At 37.6% G+C, this 22,383-nt stretch overlaps 1 protein-coding gene across 7 annotated transcripts in view; it reads left to right on the top strand.

Moving 5' to 3' along the window:
• Nucleotides 1-3,894: 3,894 nt before the first annotated feature.
• AP1S2 (adaptor related protein complex 1 subunit sigma 2) overlaps nucleotides 3,895-22,383 on the top strand; it is a 32,469-nt gene continuing 13,980 nt past the window's right edge. For 5 of the 7 annotated variants that reach the window (XR_005009543.1, XM_036743318.1, XM_036743316.1 and 2 more), the window contains exons 1-4: nucleotides 3,895-4,014; nucleotides 6,881-7,059; nucleotides 17,319-17,427; nucleotides 18,483-18,620. Coding sequence is in view for 5 of the 7 variants with exons in the window: in XM_036743318.1 (XP_036599213.1) it covers nucleotides 4,012-4,014; nucleotides 6,881-7,059; nucleotides 17,319-17,427; nucleotides 18,483-18,620 (429 nt within the window). In the remaining 2 variants the exon portion in view is untranslated. Of the gene's footprint in view, nucleotides 4,015-4,177; nucleotides 4,543-6,880; nucleotides 7,060-17,318; nucleotides 17,428-18,482; nucleotides 18,621-22,383 lie in introns of those variants that run through there. The other 2 variants (XR_005009544.1, XM_036743317.1) reach the window with 2 other exon arrangements.

Raw genomic sequence — 22,383 nt, 5'->3', positions numbered from 1 at the left:
TTTTGCTCCTGCCTTTTATTCATGGAGATTGCCTCCCATGAATTATTGGTTCTATCTTCTAGATTCTATGTCATTACCTATTAACTATAAAAATAAACTGTTCAGATCTTAATGCACAGCATTCTGCCTCTCTCATTCTACCTTGCCCAAGGACTCCTTATACTTTGCTTCCCTACAGGCTTTGTTCTTTGGATCCTTGTTAAGTTATTGTGAGATTACCCTTTCAATTGAATTCACCCAACATTTACTGATCATTCCCTGCTTCTCATTCAGATTTATAATAAATAACTGGATAATACTTTTGCCACAACACATTAAGAGACCAATAACTAATAAAAACAAGGATAATTATGGATTTTCTTTCTCAACACTTAATGAATACTTCGCACTTGTGGTTAGTTGAGTATGTCAGTTACATTATTCTAAAAATTCAATAAATTACATTTTAGATCGCTCAATGTAAAACTTAAAATACTTGACCCACACCATTAAGCCCACACAAATTTGTGATGTACTCAATTCAACTCATCAATAGTAGTCGAGTGTCTACAATGTGCCCAATATTACACTATACGCTGGATATAAAACAGGAAAAAAAAAAACATAACTCCTTGCTCTCAAGGAGCTTTTATTATACTAGCTTATTTCAAAATGTATTCAGATATATTTTCCAGCAAAAGGTCTTCCCTGATCCTCCTCAATTGTGTTCTCCACTTCCTGGAATTGTGCTCTCTACTTTCTGGAGTCTTATACTGCATCATTATTATTATATACTTATTTGTTTATAGCCCTAGCACCCAAATGGTGTGTAAGCTGTTAGATGGTAGTCTGTTTCTTCAATCTGTGCATCCCCAGTTCCAATCATAGTCGTCTTGCTCACATAGTTAGGTGCATAATAAGTATCTGTTGTTAAAGTGAATCTTCATTTTTTTCCTCTTTATTTATAGTTTGCAGAAGACAGACTATTTTTGCTTTTCAATAAAGGCTTTCTTACAATGAAATCATCTAAAGGATGTTTAATTTCTAAAAGGCCCTAAAAAAATACTGTTGTTAAAAAATGTATTATCATATCAATAGTGCCTAATGAATCCAGGTGCCTGAGTTCTACAAATTGACTGGTATTTTTTTTTTAACCCAATTCAGCAGTAAATAGACTTTGAATAATTTACCTTTATTCCTGAAACTTATCAGACCATTAGGGAGGCTTGATCACAAAATATAACTATGTCCAACCTAACTATTTTTAGCAATTGAACAAAGACCCTAGTACCACCTGTTAGGCAAAATGGCAAGAAAATAATGTAAAGATAGTGTTCATTTAAGTGCTTATCAAGTAATTGTCATTGTACATCTCCTTTTCCAAAAGTATCAGTGTCACTATTTTGTTCATGAGTACAAGGATCACTTGAATTTTTATTCTACTTTATAGTTTGCGAATTCCCTTTAAAAGTATCCCACCTCTTGTTAAACAGAGCAAGTAAGATCTCCAATACAGAGGAGGAAACTGAGGCTCAGATACTTGCCAAGGTTCCATGATTAAGGATTCAGGGCTACATTTGGCATCAATTCATATGTCATAAGCGTTTACAGTACATTTAAATGAGATATGCCTCTAGGGAAATCTATTTAAAGGTGAACATTTATTGAATATTTAGTACCTTCTAAAAACAGTTTTATTCATTCAATTAAAGAAACTAAAACACTTAAGTTTTAAAATTTGGCAACTAAACTTTTTTAAACGCAAACTTATTTTGAGACATCTAGCACACTCTGCATACGTAGATTTATGTCTTCTAGTATTATAAAACTCATAGTTCATTAGAGAGGTTTAATAATTTCTAAATGATACATATATATATATATATATATATATATATGTAATAGTTCTGAGGGATGCTCTAAGATTAGGTTCTTAATACAGCCCCTGACCTGTTTAAATAATTTATCATGACTTTTTCCCCAAAAGCATTTAACTGTTAAAACTAGATAGAATCCCTACTCCATAAAGTTCTCATTGAGAATTAACATTGAAATTTTGCATAGGGTTCTTTAAATGTAAAAATCTAATTGGAGGAAAAAAACTCACTAAAAATTCTTTTCAGAAATCACTTTATCTCCTTACTCTTAACTCAAACTAGTTAGTATTTCCCAAACAGCTAAAGTTGATGATTAGAAAATATACCTTACTGCCTTGACAAATAAAGAAAACGTTTAGAGAGAAGAAACATGAATACTATAAAAGCCCACAATTTGGAAATCTTTGGATCTAAAAGCAAGCAGTTAATTACTAACAAACTAGTGCTTACAGCCTTCACAGTGAAGGCACAATTAGCACTTAATATTGTGACGAGGGAATGAAGTATCTACAATCTATTGAAAAGACCATCTGCTTCTATAAATTGTGTTCCCTTATTCTTGCCAGGAGAGAGACCATATTTTTTAAATGGCACTACCCTTTTAATTGCTAGGTTGTTTGCAATTGTGTTTTGCTATTAGGATTTAATAAGCCATTGTTTCAGTGGAATGAAAAATGTAGCTAAGATTATGTAATGGTTAACTATTTTCACCTACAAATACCATTTTCTTTCACGTTGAAAACTGTAATTTCATATAACTACAAATGCATCTACACAAAAACTCGTTTATTCTTAAGGTAACAAACACGCCAACAACGCTTCTCGTGTTTGAAGGTGGATAACTCAAAAACATCATGTGGTTATCTTTTGCTTACAGAAAAAAGAAATCTATCCTGACTATAGGGTGATAAAAAGACAAATACAGATAAGCGTCCCAATGCACTGCTGAAGAGCATGTCCTAGGAGAGGGACAGAATGGTTACAAAGGGTGAAGAGTAAAGAGACGATTCCCACCACCAAACTGGGCATCAATCAAATGAAATACGTTAAGGAAACTTCAAGTACAAGGATATTTACAGACTAAGCCCAGATTGGGAATTCGGTGGATCCCCTCATTGTAGGAAAAAGAAAACAGAGGCCCAAAGAGGCTGGGATTTCCCCAGGGGCACTCAGCGGCGCTACCCTGCCCAGTACCCAGCTCCTGTTACTTTGCCTGCATTCTAACTGCAATGTGAGCGTCCTGGAGGTGATTCCCCCCCCAACCTAAATTAATAAGAACTTGTATCAAGAATCATAGAGCAAAGCCTAGATAGAAAGGCAGATATCGAATGTAAATTTGTAATAGGAAAGTGTTCTCCTTGCTAGTTAATGAGGAAAAACGGAGGCCAAACGAAAATCTGCTTCTAAAGTGAAAATTAGTATTTCCAACCTTCTCCCTCCTCATTGTCGGGGATAGGACCGTCCTCCCCACCCGCGCATCTTTCCCATTTCGGTGCCCCCCCCACCCACGCCCAATCCCCTGCGCACTTCTCTGATGAGCGCAGCACAGGTCCTGAGCCCCACCCTCCCTGCCTCCCAACCAGACCAGCCACGTCGCCTGGGCGAGCCTAGTCAGCGGCTCTTTGTAGTCACACTTGAATCTGAACAACTTTCCAAGCGCTTGGTTCCATCGCACAACGCCCGATTACTGTATCAACTTCCTCTCCTCCCTCTTTTTGGCATCCTCCCCCCATGATCAGCTTGTTTTGGTCAATCCTAAAGCAAGCTATATTCGATGAGCACCTCCCGCCCCGCACAGTTTTCATGCTGGGGTGCGTCTCTAGCTCTAAAGACCCGTTTTCCTCCCTTCCCCGCCTCCCGGCCCGGAGCACAGCTAGTCGCTTGTTCTTCCCCCCCCCCCCCCCCCTGCTCCCCCCTCTTAATCCCGCCACCCCTCCACCAGGGAAGGAAACAAACAAGACAGCGCGCGCGGCTCCAGGCAAAGCCCGGGACTGGAGGAAGGGGAGCACGAGCCCGCCTCCGCGTGGCCGCGAACTGCGCGATCGCGCAGGCTCAGTAGCAGCGGGGTTCTGAACCTGAGCAGCAGGCAGCCTCATCTCTTCCCAGTCAGAGTGTCCGTACAAGTAACAGTACAGCACTCAGCCTACTCTGCGTTATGGTACTACTGGGGCGGGGGGGAGGAGGAGCGGAAGGGCGGGGAGAGGAGGGGAGAGAGAAGGGAGGGCCAGGGGAGAAGAGGGAAGGGAAAGTGCACGCACATGCGCCGCCCGCCGGTTAGGAAGTGAGAAGGGCGGGGGAGGGGGAGGGCCGTTGGGGGAGGCTCCGTCTACGAAGCCGTTTCCGGGTCACGTGCACCCGTTTCCGGCGCCGAACGGTGGAGTGGCGCAGCCCGCCCGTTTTGTAGTGGGGGGCGGGGGGAGGTGGGGGGGGAGATCCGGGAGCCGGTTTCCCCGTTCGGCTCACCCCGCCTCCTCCCTCCAGCCCCCCGCCCCGGATCCCCGGGCTCCTCCCTCGGCCGGCCCCCGGGGCGGGGCCTCCCCCGCCCCGCTCCCCTCTCCTCTCTCTCCGTCCCCACGCCCCGCCTGCTTGGCTCCCAGACGCTCGGAGGGGGCTTTTCACTTGGCGGCTGCTGCGGGCTCTGGGAGCTGCGGGCGGCGGCGGCGCTTCCCTCCTGTCTGCGGCCACAGTAAGTGTGTGTGTGGTGGGGGGGGGGGGGGAGCGACTCCTCGCGGGAGGGGCTGTCACGTGGAGGGAGAAGTGTCGCGCCCCCCACCGTGTCCTCCTTCCCACCCCCCCATCGTAATATTCTCTCCAGTAGCGCGCGCGCGTGGGTCTCAAGCAGAGACTTCCCGGAGTGTCTTCTCTCCTCCCTGTAGACCGCGCCCCTAAGGTGACCCGCGTGGGTGGGGGGACACGTACCCCTCGACCCCCCAGCCTTCATCCCGGAGAAGAGATGGGGAGCGGAGGCATGACTTTAATTCTGTTCCCTATGGGGGGGGTGTTGCGTTTGGGTCGTCTCGGGCGCTCCTGGCGGGGGAGCAAGCGGAGTCGCTTCCCCTAACTCGGGGGTCCCCTCCCGGCGCCCGGTCCTGGCACGCGGGGATTCCCCTCTGTCAGCTCGCTCTCTCCCGGCGGGCAGGCGGCTGACGGATTGTCTCCGGCCGAAATGGACTTTTCCTGCCCAGGGATGGAGAGTCTGGGGGACCGGGGAGGGGCGAGGGAGAGGTCTGCCCCGGGTGGGGGTCTTCGCCGAGGGTACGGAGCGCGGCCGCCGGGGCCATTGTCTGTTCCGTTCCCCTTTCCCCCTCCCTTCCTGGATATCCCGGAGCATCGTTTTTTGACTAAAGAATGTGACTCCGGGAGGGTTTTTGCCATCATCGGTCTTCCAGGCAACGTTGCCCTCCCCCCTTAAAAACAATCTCCATCTCCCTTTTGCTCTGCTTCTTTATTTAAGACCCCAATCAAAGGGGCTGATTTCACAGCGTCTGGAGTTGTCAGGTCTGGTGGGCAGGTACAGTCCCGGCTTTTCAGGTAACTCGCTTTATGGAGAAGAAGTGATTTATTTAATGTGTTAAGCCGGAGTTTTGGCGACTGACTCCCCCCCTCCAGCTGATAGTCTACACTTTCCGTCTCAATTCTGCAAGATCTAGGGAAATGGAATCCATTCTCTTCCAAGTTCTGCAGCCGCTTTGAGATTTAAAAGGGTCTGTTCGTTTCCTTTTGCGAAAATTGCAGTATTCGTTTGTGAGGAGCTTTGAGAACCGTGGAAAGGTGTACAGTATTTGTATTAGCCCAGTGCTTGACCCAGAGGAAGCATTAATAAATACATCGTAGGACCGTCCTCGTTTATGAGGAGCTAGTGCTTCACCCATAGTAAGCGTTTAATAAATATATTGCAGTACTCGCTTGTGAGGAGCTTGGAGATCTGTGGAAAAGTGTATTAATATTATTAGCCCAGTACCTGACTCATAGTAAGCGTTTAATAAATGCTTACCGACTGTTTGACTATGTGCTTTGTTAAATGAGATAGAGTTGGTCGAATAAGGTTAGCCCAGTCAAAATGTAAGATATCTTCGGTTATTTATAATTTCGAAAATAATTTTTTACAAAATCGAGAAAGGGCCTATTTCTCTCTCTCACACACACACACACACACACACACACACACACACAAATGTGTTTTTAAAGGCAGCATATTATGAATGTTAGAAAAAAAATCCAGAATTACAATTGTACCTGAAATGTTAACATTACTAAAAAAAGATGATATTGAAAAATTACATATGAAATAGATTATTTCATGTATTCAGTATTTCCTTATTTGTAGTTTAAGAGTCAAGTTTAATTAAAATAAACTTTCCTGAAATAATAAATTTTTAAATGGTCAAAATTTTATTTGCAGACCTTAACTAAGCACACAAATATCAAATTCTTTAAAAGAAAGCATTTGTGTATACATGACTTAATATAGCCATGCCCTAGCTTGGCACAGTGTGTGTTGTATTGAATTTTTATAAAATGAATATGAGAACAGAAATTTTGTCTGAAACTATGGTTGGTATTTTATATTTTTATTTCTGTTAAAAGATACCAACTGAAATGTTAATTTGTCTTGAAATGTGCCTTCCAGTTGGGACAAATAAGGTATGAGAAGAGAAAACCAGCATGTTTTATGACTACATCAAATGTTACTAAAACACGTTATTCTTTGCCTTTTTAAAACATATCACAGGTGACAGTTTCCTGCTCTAACCAAGTAATTTTTTATTTTCAACTACATTTCTGAATTTGTGTCAGAGTTGTGTGTGTGTGTGTGTGTGTGTGTGTGTGAGAGTGACACAGAGCTCTGTGAATGATTTATTTTTTAATTTAGTGTAGGTATTATGGTAATCATCTACCAATTTATTTTCTCTTTGCTCTATTATAATGGAGTTTGTTAAAAGCTACATTGAAAAACTGTACCTTCATCTTAATGTGCAGAACCAAAGACCTGAAAATAAGATTTGTTTTGTTTATTTTAACAGATGCAGTTTATGTTGCTTTTTAGTCGTCAGGGAAAGCTCCGACTCCAGAAATGGTATGTCCCACTATCGGACAAAGAAAAGAAAAAAATCACAAGAGAACTTGTTCAAACAGTTTTAGCCCGTAAACCCAAAATGTGCAGCTTTTTGGAGTGGCGAGATCTGAAGATTGTCTACAAAAGGTATAATTTTAATTTTTCAGAAACTTGCAGTAGGAGACCAAATTTTAGTTCATAATGGTAGCCCAATATGAATGAAAATCAACTGATTTTGAGAGTTGACTTATTTGGACAATTATACATTGAGGAAGACCGCTTTTGTAATTAGAAGTGCTTAAACTAGATTTAAAGTGATGAAACTTTACATGAAGTAAACTATAATCTACCTCCTTTGACAATACAATTGAAAAGACAAATTAGGAAATACTTTTAATAGATGATTCTTTCAAAGCTTAAAAATAGCTTTAATGATGCGTATACTCTCATTTATGAATTTATTAATTTTTCACACATACTAACTTTCAGAAAAAGTAAATAATCATAACTCACATTTAAATAGCATTTTAAGAGTTGCAAAGCACTTTTCCCTCAAGAACCCTATAAGGTAGTTAGGACAACTGTTATCTATTTTTTATTGAGGTTTTTGAAAAGACATATCTTGCTCATGATCACATAGCTATTAAATGTCTGAAATGGGATTTGAACCCAGGTCTGTTGACACTAATATATACTGTATAGTCCAGGCATTTTTAAAATGTCATCTGGTTAGTAAAATCTGAATAATAATTTCCACTGAAAATAGCTTATTTGTTAAGAAACCCAGAGTCACCAGATTTTCCTGGACAGATAACTAAAATATTGAGCATCAAATGTGAATTCTTGTTTTGTTTAAAGCCTTTCAAAATCTGCCTCTAACCTACCATTCCAGGCTTATCATACATAACCCTTAACGTACCCTTCGGTAGGTCCAGCCAAACTGGCCTTCTTGCTTCCGCTCACCCTGCTTTCATGCTCATCTCTCCCAGCCCTCCAGAATACCTGGGGTTCACATTTTTCTCACTTCTGCCTCTTGAATTGTGCCTTTCCCGATCGATCCCTGCCTGCTTGCTCATATCTCCCTCCCAGTTCCCTGAGGGAAAAAAGAATCCTTTGTGTATTTTGTCAATACCTAGATACATGCATGTTGTCTCCACCACATAGAGTGTAAGCTCATTGAGGGCAGGGCCTTTTTTGGCTTTATCGTTGCAGTGCTTGGCATAAAAGCTGATCAGTTGAGACTGATTTTTGTCACGCGTCTTGTATCTAAACCTTTTTAGTTGTGTTGATCTTTAAAATTCTTGTTTACTTAAAACAAATAAAGTCCACTTGCTCATTAACAAAGTTAATGAACATTTTGCAACATCAAAAATGTGGTGAGTTATGAAGTAGTTTCATCATAGAAAGATGTTGAAGTTTGCTCTTTATGAAATAACAGCTGAAAATTACTCTTTATAACAAGATGAGAAATAGATTGTAACAGTAACATTTGCTCCTGTGGAAAGTATCATAGTCTTATTTAATTATATTGAAATGAAAGTATTATTTCTCATACTGTGAAATAAAGTGTTTTTACTCTGTAGACTCTGTTTGATTTGGGACATTGACTTTTCTTCACCCTGTTTCTTTTCCTTTTATGATTTCATTCTTATGTAGCACAAATAACTTACTGAGCAAAAGAAAAGTGAAATATTTCAGTATTAGACAAACATTTTGTAATATGGAAAAAAGAACTGATAAAGTTATGAAATCAGAAAGGGGAAAAAAAGTCAATTTTCTCCATTCCTTCTCTATTTTTCAAGCATTTAAGACTGTATAAAGAAGGTTTCAAAACTAGTGGTAGATGAATTTAGAGGAAAGGAAAACCATACTCATTATTTTGTAAAAATCAGAATGGATTTAATTATCAGTTCTGTCCTTTTGTAAGCAGTATTATTTTAATATTTCTTAAGAAAGAATAGAACTTGAAAGGGACACTAGAAATCATCCAGTCCAGTCCTTCTGCCTCCCAACCGAGTGTACAGATGAGGTAACTGAAGCTCTCGACAAGCTGTTTCTCTTTTCTCTTTGTATGCCCAGGCCTAGCTTACTATAGTGCCTTAATGAATGTCCATAGAATTACATTGTTGAGATTTACCCAAGTAAGGAACTCAGGTTTCTTTAATCCCAATTTAATTCCCTTTTTAGATAGCTTGGTCTTACTAGTTACAACATTATTGAAGGTTAGGGAGAGAGCACCCAATTGAATGTGTAGCCTGTGATGTGAAAATTCATTCAATCCTTTATATTCACCAGATAGCCAGTATATTGTTTATCTAAGAAGTTTCTGAAACTGAATAGACTAATAGTTGGATATAGGATAATAAAATATCTATTCCATGAATCTAAAAATCAAAATATTGATAGGTTGAAGAACTAAATAATGATAGATAGAGGGACAGAAGAACTAAATTCAGTTCCAGATTTATTACTGGACTAGCTGTGTGAGCAAACTTTTTTATCTGTATATTTTAGTTTCAAACTCACTGGCCAAAAATCTCATTCATTTATCTTCCTCTCCCCTTCTCCCCACCCCCCCATTACCTGTTTCTGTTAATGGTACAACAGTTCAACCAACTCTTGAATTGGAATGCAATAGAAGCAACTCCCCATTCACCTCATATCCATCCTTTTCTCTGTCACCGCCCTAGTTTAGGCATTCTGTACCATTTACCTGCACCAGTGTAATATTCCTCCATCTTCCTATCCTACCCCCAGTCATTGTTTACTCTACTTCAGCTGAAATAAGACTTTTTAAATCAAAATAATTCACTCCTGGGAAGGTATGAACTACCAAATATGCAAAGATCAGAGTTATTCTTACCATCAAGTAATCTCTCTTGGCTGTTCTCTAAGTCTTGTTTCTTTTACTCTATATCAGTATCCTTCATCCTGAAATTTCCTCATGTTCAAACATCTTTAAGGAAATTTAGTTTGTTTTGTGGCATTATGGAAATATCACTGTATTGAAGTCAGGTCAAATTTAAATTCAAGTTATGTGTCCCCAGATTATTTTATCTTGAGAATTGACTAAGGAATATTGTTGTTTTGATTTTCTTCAGTAACAAAGATTAATGAAATACCAGTGGGTATTGAGAACAGTTTAGCTGCACTCACCAAAAGTCAGCTGATACTTAGCCGACTGTGGAGAAGTCATGTGTTTTGAATATAAGAATAGGCACTTTCAAATGTACTTAGTGCCAGTAATTAGAGTAAGCCCTAATCCACCATGCTAAAAATATTCAACAATACCTTTTTTCCTTACTTATCGCTTGTTTTATTTCAGGTTTAGATTAATAAAGATGTACAAAATGAATGTAATGAACCCAATTTAATTTTTAAAAAGGCATTAAGGACTGATAACAATTGTTATTTTTGAGTTTATCTTAACTTCTTTTCCCTAAATCAGGGTCCATTTTTGTGTTTTTCTTTCATTACATCTTTTTCATGTCATTTTGAATATATTTTGTCATTGTATCCCCAATATCTAGCAGAGGGCCTGGGCACGTAGTATTTGCTTTTTGTTTAGTAAATGCTTGTTGTTGACCAATGTTTTAGTTTTTGCTATGTTCAGCAAACATTTTTTCTCGTCTCTCTTGGGGTATCCTGAAATTCTATAGATTCTCATGACCCTAATACCTACACATTAAGAAGTACAATATTAGAATTTTATCAATTCTATGACTTTTAGTAATTTGGAAAAGACAGCATCTGTGTAGTATTATGGAATTGTTATGTTGGTGACCTATAACATTTTTATAGTACTTTCTGGCAACCACCCTGTGAGAGAAGTGGTACAGTTGTTACTCCCATCATACAGATGAGAAAACTGAGGCTTGGAGAAATTGAGACTTGGCTCAAGCACACATGTGTAGTAGAGGCTAGAGTGGCATCTAGATCTTCTAGAGCATTTAGGCACAAGGATTTTTACATATTTCCTAAAACGTTATATCAGAGTCCAGTAATCATTATTCACTATAGCATTATTATAGTGAATATAATCAATATAATATATTCACTATGATATAATCATTATAAATTGTTTTCCTCACAACAGTCCCTTAAGGTAGATTTCCTTTTATATAGATGAGGAAATAAGGTTGGAGAGGGTAAGTGACTTTTCCATGGTCAGTGACATGGCAGGTGTTGGGAGTGAGGACTGAAACTCATGTCTTCTGATTGCAAATCAAGTGTATGCTTCCATACACCACTGTGTTTCTTGTCAAAAGAATTACATATTTTTAACTGAAAAAATTAGTTCTCCTAATGTTACTTAGCTTAGATTGGAATGAAAACCAAGCTTATTTTACCCCCCATATCTGGTCATTCTGACAAATATTTTTGTCAGTTGCACTGTTCGTAGACCTACACTTTCATGTTTGAAATCTTACTATTAACTTTACCTCTTCTCTTTCCTTCACTTCCCACATTCAGTCAGTTATCAAATCTTATCACTTCTACCTGCAGTTTGCATTATATATCTTGTTAATGGAAATATCATTAAAGATGATACCCATTGGCGTTGCTGCTGTGCCTTAAGGACCACAGGACCATTTCATGTAATTTTATATATTGTCTCCCTATTAGAATGTGAGCTCCTTGAGAGCAGGGTCTGTTTGTATCCCTGGTGCTTAGCACAGTGCTTTACATATAATAAGTAATAAATGCGTTTTTATTCAGTAATTAATGCCGTTAACCAAGTTTGGACCCTCATTCCTGCCAGTCTTAAGCAATAACCTCCTAACTAGTCTCTCCTTCTTTGTTACAGCAGCATTGTGAGGAATGGTTGGATGGATGGCTGTTGAGGGGGAGAAAGAGAGAGTCATCTACGTACATAAATTCCCCAAACCATTTCAGTGGCTCCCTGTTGTCTACATTATAAAATTTATACTCCTTATCCTAGTATTCATAACCTGCTCCTACCTTTCTTTCTAGTCTTCCTATTAATGCCCACCTGTCTAACCAGAAATAGACTACTTGATTTCCCTCATACACATCTCATACCTCTTCTTCTGTGTTCTTGGTGTTCCTTATGCCTGAAATACCTTTTCCCTCTAGCTCTGCCTGTTGAATACTATTATCCTTTAAGCCTAGTTCAAATGCCATCTTCATGAGACCTTCTCTGATTCATCACCATTCCTAATTAATATTTCTCTCTCTCCACCTTAGACCTCACATTCTTAAGATCTTGTTTGCTCATCTTTAACACTTATTAGATGTTATTTTACAATATAGGTGTTTGTGTGTTTCCTAACATTTCCTAGACTTTAAGCTTACTAAGGGCATGAATAGTATAGGCTGGGCCTGACTTAGAAGTGGCATGAAATGTGAATTTTATCTAGCACTTAATAAAAAGAAGTTTATTTAGCTGTAGCATAGAAAGAGTATTCAGTAAGCATACGGTATGGAATGATTTGGGCATGTTTCCCTGCCTCTATGTTGGCTGTGCTGGTGCACTGGTCAAAGCTCGAGGGAGGAGCTCCTGACTCCTTCTCATGCTGGTTCTTGTACTGAGGCCACCAGGAAGCTACCTTATCAGCCTTGGGCTTGGGCAGTTAAGTCTCACAGGTAGTTTCCATACCTTTTAAGGAAAAGATAATCTAGAACCTTAGAATATTGCTCTTACTACACCTTATTCATTGTTGGTGAAGTCCTAAAGGTCTTCTAGAGGGCCTTCTGCTACTTACATATCTTTAGGACTATTGCTGGACATCCCTAACCTTGAAGATGAAGAAAACAGTATTGGAGAAGGAAAAGAGAAACAAACGTGGATATAGCAAAAAATAACCACAAGCAATGTAATGGCCCCCTGAAAGAGCGAGAGAACATCATGGATACTGAAGACCAGAAATCCCAAGTTTTAACTTTTCCCTTCAGAAGGACAAAGTTTCATGTCTTAATGATCTGGTCCATGTGGTGGATGATACCAAATCTTTTCAGTTCACAGTGGGTTTCCTGATGTCAACGAAGATAAATAGGAGCAACGCCAAGTACATCAGAGCCACAGAGTAGATGACACTGGTTATTAATCCTCATCTTGGGTCAAGGTCACCAGTAGTAAAGGTGCTACCTTCTTGCATACTGCCTGGGCCAATTCCAGGATCTATTTTGAGAATCTCCATGTGCTATCACATTCCTAATGTTCCCAGGGCCACCAAGCAGGACCTCTCCTTCTCTAGAACTGCCTTGGGTGTGGGTTAGACTATTAGAGCTTTTCTTCTTTAGAGGTTCTGCTGAGGAGCTGTCCCATGATAAGTAGATACTTCTCACTTACCCCATGTCAGAAAGCAGCTAGCTTCCAACAGGGCCACTATTAGATTCTTTCAGTCTTCCCTGGAAAAGAGATTGTTCGGTGGCCACTGGGTACTATACTGGCAACATGGGATACCATAAGCAAAGGGATATGCTAGGCCTATCTTTGCCAGTACTCACTCTGCCATTAGGCATGTGCCACCATCTGCCAATGCTTATTGCTTCTGGGCCCTGGGATGACAGTGCTCTTTCCCTGTGCTTAGAGTCTTGGTGCCCCTCGGAGTCCTGAGTGCTATCCTTCTGTGCTGGGGCCTATGCCAAACCTGTGCCAGTGTATCAGTGCTGCCACTGCTGGGGCCTGAGTGCTCTTCCCTTCTCTTATCTTCTATTAACTGAGCACTGTTGCTATGGGTGCCATTGTTAGGACCTGAGTTAATTTCTTGTACATGTGCCGTAGCTGCCATACACATGTAGTGACCATTCCTACTAGAAAAAAGGACCTTTGTTGGGAGCTATACCACAGGGACCTTAAGTCCCAAGGAAAGAGAGTTAAAGTTCACAGGAGCTAAAGCAGAAGCTATCTATTCTTTTAGATTACTATACCCCACCCTCAGCACTTCAGTTTGCATTCACTTGGCACATTTGTCCTTATCGCCAATTCTAGACATCTCTGGGGTCCTGAGGTAGTTCAGGCATTGTCCTTTTAAGTGCTTCTCCCAGTGCTTTGCTTTAAAAATTCCCCTCAAAATCTCCTGGCACCTTTCCAGTGTTTCCCAGATGCCACATAAAAAAATTCCAAATAGCTCCTTCAGCATAATTCTTTAGTCCAAAATTTTCATCTAGGGAGGGCCCACACCTATCATGGTTGGTGGTCTTGGAGATCACGTCACCCTAAATTTTAGAAGTTAATCAAGTTCAACAAATGACAGACAATGTTTATTATCTTCAGGGCATGGGTTTTAAAAACATCAGAATATATTCACATCTGTTTCTAGATGAAGGCTCATAGGCAGTTGCCTTTCAAATCCTTTCTGGCTAATGTGGATGCTTTATAGTATGTAACCAGCATCCACAGAAGTACAGCCAGAACCATGAAAGCCACAGGTTGCAGGGCTTCCACTCACCTCCACTTAAGGCTCACTTTTGCATTGTCCTTCCTCCTAATCCAATCGTGCCTGTTATTGCGAAAATCTAAGTTAGGTTTGATTCAGGCTGGCCTGGTGCTTCAGTTTTGGGATTGGAACCTGAAACTGTCATGGATTATCCAACAGTTCACAACAACAAAAAAAGTTTACTTAGCCATGGCGTGGAAAGGATATTCAGCAAGGAAACCTCCCAACTTCCTTTATGTTGGCCTGTGTGTGTATGTGTACGTGCACATGTATATAGACATATATGTCTTGATATATATATATATATATATATATGGACTTCTGTGTATACATGCATATATGTATGTATACACAGATACCTATATGCATATGTACATGTATCTTATCATCATTTGGGAGAAGCTGCTTCTGCATCTTAGAAGGAATCATAAAAAATGTCATTAGTTTTCCCTTCTGATTTAGAGCTGGAAGTGACCTTAAAAGGCCATCTAATCCAACCCCCTTATTTCACAGAAGGAAACTGAAGCAGAAATGCCAAGTGAATTAACTTGACTTATCCAAACAACTATTAAAGTCAGGATTTAAACTTGGGTCTTCCTGAATCCACTTTCAGTTTCCTATCCACTACTCTCTATCACCTGGTTGTCTCTAATCCATTCAGGAGCATGTTTTACCCACATCAGAAAGTTGCTTGAAGGTTTCACTGATTCTCCTCTTCCCTACTTTCCCTTTCCTCCTTCCATCCCTCAAGGAAAAAGAAGTCCAAGAACTATTTTATTCTATTCTTGAGATTTCTGGTACACACACACACACACACGCGCGCACACACACACACACACACACGCGCGCACACACACACACTCTTTAACCTCCTATGCATTTAGCACATTTTAATTTGAGTGTTTTTATCTCTTCTACTCTGTGTGCTAAGCTTCTTGAGGACAAGGGCCGTGTCTTAAACCCTCCCCACAGAGCCTAGAACATAGACACTTAACAGTCATAAATGTTTAATTGGATTGAATCACTGAAATTTTAAAACTGAACTTACAGAGTATAAGATTTTAGAGTTGAAAAGGAGCCTTAGAGATTATCTAAATTAAAGGAAGTTGAGGTCCAGAAAGGTTCAGGGGCTTTCCTATAAGATGTGAAAATAAAAGCACCACAAGATTAAAGGAACAGGCCTTGGAGGCCAACTAGTCCTGTACTCGCCTTTTACAAATGAGAAACTGCGGCCTAGAGAGATAAAATAATTTCTGTAAGGTTACACAGAGAGTAAATGGCAAAGCTGAGCTTGGAATACTGGCTGTCTGATTCCCAATCCAGAGCTCAGTCCAATTTATCACAAGGTCTGCCCTGTCATTATTTAGCTTCTATGTTGGGACACGGCACTGCGATGAGTGCTAAGTATATGACCAAATAGAATATATGATGTACAGGTGATATTAATTATTATGTATATTACCCAAATCCAGCTAATGTGCAAGATGTACTTCATCATTTTCAGAAGATTTCATACAGAGAGAGAGAAACAGGGACATGTATATATAAAGACAACTGATACTATATATATTAATATTTATGTATGAAATCTTGAGCATCAAAGTGATGAAACCCTTTTCATATGTTACTTAGATTTAGATAATATACATAGCACTTTAAAAAGTAATCTTAATTTTCCAAATATTTCTCTACCCATATTTCTATCCCAACTGAAATGATTTTTCTATTAGTCTCTTACTTTTTTTAACTCTGCTTCTTTCCCCAAGCCCAAGTCTACATTAATTTCTTTTCATGCTATTTTAATCCTCATTAGAGCAATTATCTGAGTTATATGGCTTAACACAGGCCTGAGACCCTTAATGACCTCAGTAATTTTGCTTCCTTGTTACTGGGATGATGATGACAACTTTGAATTCTCATTCAAGGGGAGGAGTATAGGAATATCACCACATCATGCCATCTCAATAAAGGAATGACTTCTATAGTCCTGATGGATCTGAAACCCAAACTACAGCAATGGGACAAAGAGAATGTGCAGGCAAGACAAGGTGTCTGCTGCTGTAGGGGACCATAGGAACTCTATTGGGCCCAGAAATGATGGGAAATACCTGAGTTTTTGTTGATGTACCTTTGAATTCTGTTAAGACCTTACTTAGTGGGGAGCTAGAAAGTGGTCTAATTAAACCTGTTGTGGTCTGTTCAAATAACAGACATCTTTAACCCACCCATCATTTTAGAATCCTTTTGAAACCCTCTTTGCAATTGGAATTTCACATCTTTGTGAATGAAGTTCCCATTCAGAAGCTACAAATCCCCAGATGCCTGGATGACAACAAGGTGTGTCTAGTATAATAAAAATTGGCCTCAACTTGACAAGTTGTGTGCAGCATCTTGTTTTAGGATTAAATTCAGTGTTAATTTTGACAAACTTGTTCTGTGTTTCTCATGAAATTTTTCCAGCTTCCTACATTTTTTAAAAATTTTTGTTGGTTTTTCTTACAGACATCCTGCTATTGGAAATGCTTTCCCTTCTTCATTTCCTGTTAGTGACAGTCCCTATATAATATTTTAAACAGACTGAATTTTTTAGATTTAATTGAACATATTTTTCTTTCCCTTGCCTTGATTTGCAAATGTCAGCAAATTCTGGGTAATTTACATCAGTAAAACTGATGAGATTTACTTTTAGCTTATATGATTGAAATGGTTCAAGGAACATAGTAGGTATTCATACCAACAAAAATCATGCTATAATAGTAAAGTACATCTGGTTCTTCGAAAGTTTCAACTGCAATGAATATATTTTATACACATGCATTGGTTATTTTTCTCATTCTTGTATCCTGACTTGATAACATTAATCAGGAAGTTAAAGGAAATTCTTTAAAGAAACAGGTTAAGAGAAACCTTATAAATGTTCTATTTTAATGATGAATATTGATGACATATAACAAAATATTTATTGTCTGAAGAAATTCTCTTGGTGCTTATATCTTATTATAGATATGCTAGCCTGTATTTCTGCTGTGCTATTGAAGATCAGGATAATGAACTAATTACCTTGGAAATAATTCATCGTTACGTTGAACTACTTGACAAATATTTTGGCAGTGTGAGTAGTAATTTTTTTCAAAAATAAGATTCCTAGCCATATTTCTAATTTTACATATGTGTTGTCATTCTTGTTTTTTAGAATAAGCATCTTACTGTTTTAAAGTAGTGGTATGATGAAATGTCAAGGAATTTAGCCAGAGCATTGTGATTTCAATTTAATCAAGCATTTTAATTCTTGCACTAGGGAAGAGTCAGACGACGTATCTACATATTACCTAGTTGTCATAACTAAACTCTTCATCTGCACAGTTTTAATAATTTTTAGTTTTTTGAAAATGCCAAAAACCAATTGCGGGTGGCATAAACTTAGGAAATTGACTGATGAAGGTATAGTGACCAGGTTATATCACAGCACTTTGGGAACAAGTGCTGCCAGTTGAGCAAGGACTCTCCATCGTCCTACCCTAAGACAACAAAGTTTCTCATGGGAAAGTAAAATTCTCCTAACCCATAGGTGACAATGTGTAGACTACCAATAGACCTTCGTTATAATGTCAGACTCTTTCTAAGCACCATAAAGTGGGCCAAGCCTAGACATGTTCCACAGCAGAAAGGAAAAAATATTTTTCTTATTGATCGCCTTCCTCTCTGCCAGGATTGCCTTATTTTTAAAATTACACTTATGAGAATGAGGTTTAAAATTATGTAATGGAAAGGAGTCTAACAACAAACGCATTAGTATTCTTGAATTAATTATGGAATTTGGACCTCTGTTAGCATTTATAATCTACTACTTAGGGATAATGTTAGATAAAATCAATTTCAGTGAAGGGAAATATCATGTTTCTCATGTTTGGGAGATTGCAGATTTAGGTTTTTTTCTTGTAATATTTTAAGGGAATTGCAATACCACACATGTGAAAGTTGAGCTTGTTAAAAATCTATTTTGTTTTGTTGGTAATATTGCCTTTTTTAGAAAAGTTGGGATTAATTTGATGTCATGGGAGTAGGCATTGCTGATGTCCTTAATTTATAAGTCTTTCCTGATGTTAGAAATAAAGGGAACAAGTCTTGCTTGTCTGAGTGTTAAAATGCACTTACTTTACATTTCAGGTGTGTGAACTTGATATCATCTTTAATTTTGAGAAAGCTTATTTTATTCTGGATGAATTTCTTTTGGGAGGAGAAGTTCAGGAAACATCCAAGAAAAATGTACTTAAAGCCATTGAACAGGCAGATCTTCTCCAAGAGGTAAATAAGCAAATAGTGATTCTCCCAATGCTGAAGCATGGCATTCTCCTGCTAGAAAAGACTCTTTTGTCCTAAACAGTTTTAGGAATTCTTAGCATGCTTAGCATGTGACATACATACGTTTTATATGTAATGTGTACAATTAACTCATTCATTTTAGTGGATAACTCACTATGTAGAACCTACACGTGTAACCTTCAGGCTTCCCTCACTCTTGTTGCTCTATCAGGTTTGGAACTGTAGGCAGTAGATATCAGCCTATATATAGCCAAATATCCAAAGTAAATCTCAGTTTTGGAACTCTCCGTTGTTTGTTAAGACTTCTTTTCCATTAACAATGGCTAAGTTAATTGTACCATGCTGGCATTTCATTTGTTTTGCATTTTCATTTCCCATGTAAGTGTACATGAGACTTAGTACATGGTGTCCTCCTGCTTTATGTATGTTAATTTTTAAAAGGCTGATTACCCTGTAGTTTTCTGTTATCAATTCAGGGGTTTTGTTTTTATTTTTAACTGCTTTATCCAAGCTACTTACACTTCTCTGTGATTCCTAAAGATGTTGGGGGAGTTGATTTTAATAATTTGCTAGCAATTCCACGTTTTATTAAATAAGCAATATACCTAAATTCCTACTTTATATTCCTTACTCCCTTTTCATTTACCACAGTTCTTTGTTTTTGTTCATATTTGATGCATGTGTGTTTATGGTTTGATTTCTGAAGTTCAGAAGTTAGACTGTTTTTAAGGGGGTGATGAATATGGTTCATATGACCTTTTCTGAAGTTCATCAGTATAATTTTTGCATTATAACATAGAACTATACTTAAATAGTAGTTGAGACTTTTGTAGTTATAGAAAACTTAAACCATGGAATTTTTTTAAAGACTTGGAAGATATACAAAGCCCAAAAATTATTTTAAAGGAAACTGCTTTCTGTTAAATGGCTAATTTTTTTTCCTGATGTATCATAGTGTTTTGTTTTGTTTTGTTTTTATTTGAAGTGGCTTGTTTTTTGAGTCCTTATTTTTAAGATGGGAGAATTAAAGATTTAGAACAGGAAGGGACCACAGAGGTCATCTAGTAGAAGCCCCCCATCTTACAGATAAAAATTTATGGGGTAAGCTCAAGCCCAGACAGATCAAACGTGTTGGTCAAGAACACAGAACAAGGGTATCTTTTAGAAGAACATAACCCTTTCACGTAGTTCTTTTTAGATAATTTATTTTTATTATTGAAGAAAATTCAACAATATATATTTTTGCAAAATTTTCACTTGTACATAATGACCAGTTTAAGGTAAGGAAATGATAGTTAAATAAAGATAAAATGTTTTGTGTTGTTTCAGTACTGCTTTCCAAAACTTTTACTTCCATTTGGAAAAAAAAGAAATTGTTCTTTCTCATAAACTCCCTACATCAGTTATTAATTCAGAGTTATTGTGAAATTTTAAAATATCATCTAGAGTTTAATCAATTGTTATATGAACATTGCTAACATTTTCTACAAAGGTAAAACAACTTAATTTTCTACTCTCATAATATCAGATATTATGAAGCAGTGGAATTTGAAACTGTAAGGGTACATTGTTTTGGTTGAATCTACAAACATAGTTGTTTATAGTTACAATTCTATTATTAAAATTTTTTATAATGGTGTGCAGTGTAATCTTATATTATTTATGAAATGATTTTAATGGTTAGCACATCTTCATAGGCATCATTATTCCAAAATGCAAACATTTGCCTTTAAGGGTTCAATAGCTGCATACCATTTTAAGATCAGAAAGGCAGAATTAAGTTCTCTCATTAATACCTAGTAATCTTTTATTGCTCTCTTTATTTTACTCTTGTATTTCCTTTGACTGAAATATATCAAAGTATATATAATTAGAACTGTTTTTGATCATTCCTTTGTTGTCTCCAAGTAAAATTGAATTCTTTCTACTTAGTAGATATTTTTATGACCTCTGAGGTTTCTTCCAGTTCAAAATCTATGAATGATTCTGTAAACATCTGTTTCCTTGTTTATGGACTCAGAAAGTATGTATTTAAAATATTTTTTCAATCATTTAAGTTCACTTTTTAATTACAAATTTTTCTAGAAAGAGAATGTTTTTGAGGGTTGCATGTGGTTTTTGTTGGTTTGTTTTAACCCCAATTAAAGGTGTTACTATAGAAACATTTAAAATTTATATAATACTTTTTTAAAAATTGCTTTGTAATGTGTTACTACGTAATGCTAAATCTTTGTTTGATAGATCATAACTAGAATTGGTTTCTTCTAATTGAATTTTTTTGATCTTTAGGTGAGGAAAGCTTAGGTTAAAGTTCAGAATTGGAAAGGGGAAAAAAAAAAGCTAACGAAGTTACCTAACGCTCCATTTCATTGTCTATACAGGCATTTGAAGCTTGGAGCTTATTATTTATTTATCTATAAATGCTTTTAAAAGCACAGATGTTTTCATCTAGAGTCATGCAGAAACATAAGAAGAGTTCTATGTAGGTAAAATATTTTTGTTCATGCAGCTATTGGATTTTTAATAAGATTAAATAATTTTCAGCTTGTGCTGAAAATCATCTTGTACACAGCTAAATTAAATTTTCTTATTGTGGTTGCTTATTCAGAAATTATTTATGCTGTTATAGACTCCACCATCCTTTCTTAAAGGAAAGTATCTTTGGCATGTTTCCCAGATTGTTTTGCCAAAATGTCCCCAGTCCCCCAAATCATTAGGAGATAATTTGATAATTAACAGGCATATTACTTTTTTCATGTGAAGAAAATACAGTAGTAGCCTTATCATCAGCACTTGACATACACAGTGTTTTGTTTTCTCTTTAGTGTGTTGTCCTGGCATTTACTTCATCCAAGTTTTTAATAGAAAAAAATCTTTAACAGTTTCAAAAAAATATTTTCCAAACAGAATTCTTGTTAAGCGCAGATGTTTCCTAGATCTATATTATCTTTAGTACCTTCCAACTCACAGTTTGGGGAATCAGTCTTAGAACCTGTCTTAAAATTGGTCTCAGAAGTCTTATCATAATTACATAAAACTCCGTGAAACTTTAATAGTAGTAGAAAAGTAGTCTTTCACTCATCATTTTTCAACTTGGTTAGGCATTTGTATGGATTTAACAGCATTTTGATATACTTTGAGATATAAAATTGTAAAATAGACATTGGTTTTGAGGTGTCTGCCCATTAGCAAGATATTTTTTTTATGTGGAGTTGGTCTTATTTCTATAGAAACTTGAAAAGCTAAAGATTTTCTTTTTTCAGATGATCAGTTTGTATATGGCAGTTAATAAGTAGAATAGATATTTTTCTTATGATATGCAGTAAGTCAGGGGTAGGACAAATGGATTTTAAACAATGATTTTACCCAAATAGAATCTAATATGACTAGTATGTCAGGTGCATTTATTTTTATACAAGTCCAAATAAATAGTATTTTGATTGAAATGAAAGTTAAAAGATCAATGTATTTATTTCCAGACTGGACTATGTATTTTATCCTTTTGTCATATAGCTGTATAACCAGATAATGTCAGTTGGGGCAAGGCCTAGAAATTTGTCCAAATAAATATATTCCTTCTAAAAATATATTGCATAGTCAATATAATAAATCTTCTTTCCCATCACCACCAATATTAAAATACCTTAGTTAATATTAGGTTTCAAGGTGGAAGGAAGCATGACGGGGCAGGGGGAGGGTGGATAAAACACTAGAATTTTCCTACCTTATCTGTAGTGACAAAAAC

The sequence above is a fragment of the Trichosurus vulpecula genome, chromosome 2 (assembly GCF_011100635.1).
Source record: "Trichosurus vulpecula isolate mTriVul1 chromosome 2, mTriVul1.pri, whole genome shotgun sequence".
In the NCBI taxonomy this organism is placed as follows: domain Eukaryota; kingdom Metazoa; phylum Chordata; class Mammalia; order Diprotodontia; family Phalangeridae; genus Trichosurus; species Trichosurus vulpecula.
The sequence above is the reverse complement of the archived record's forward strand: the minus strand, read 5'-3'. Positions and strand labels throughout refer to the sequence as shown.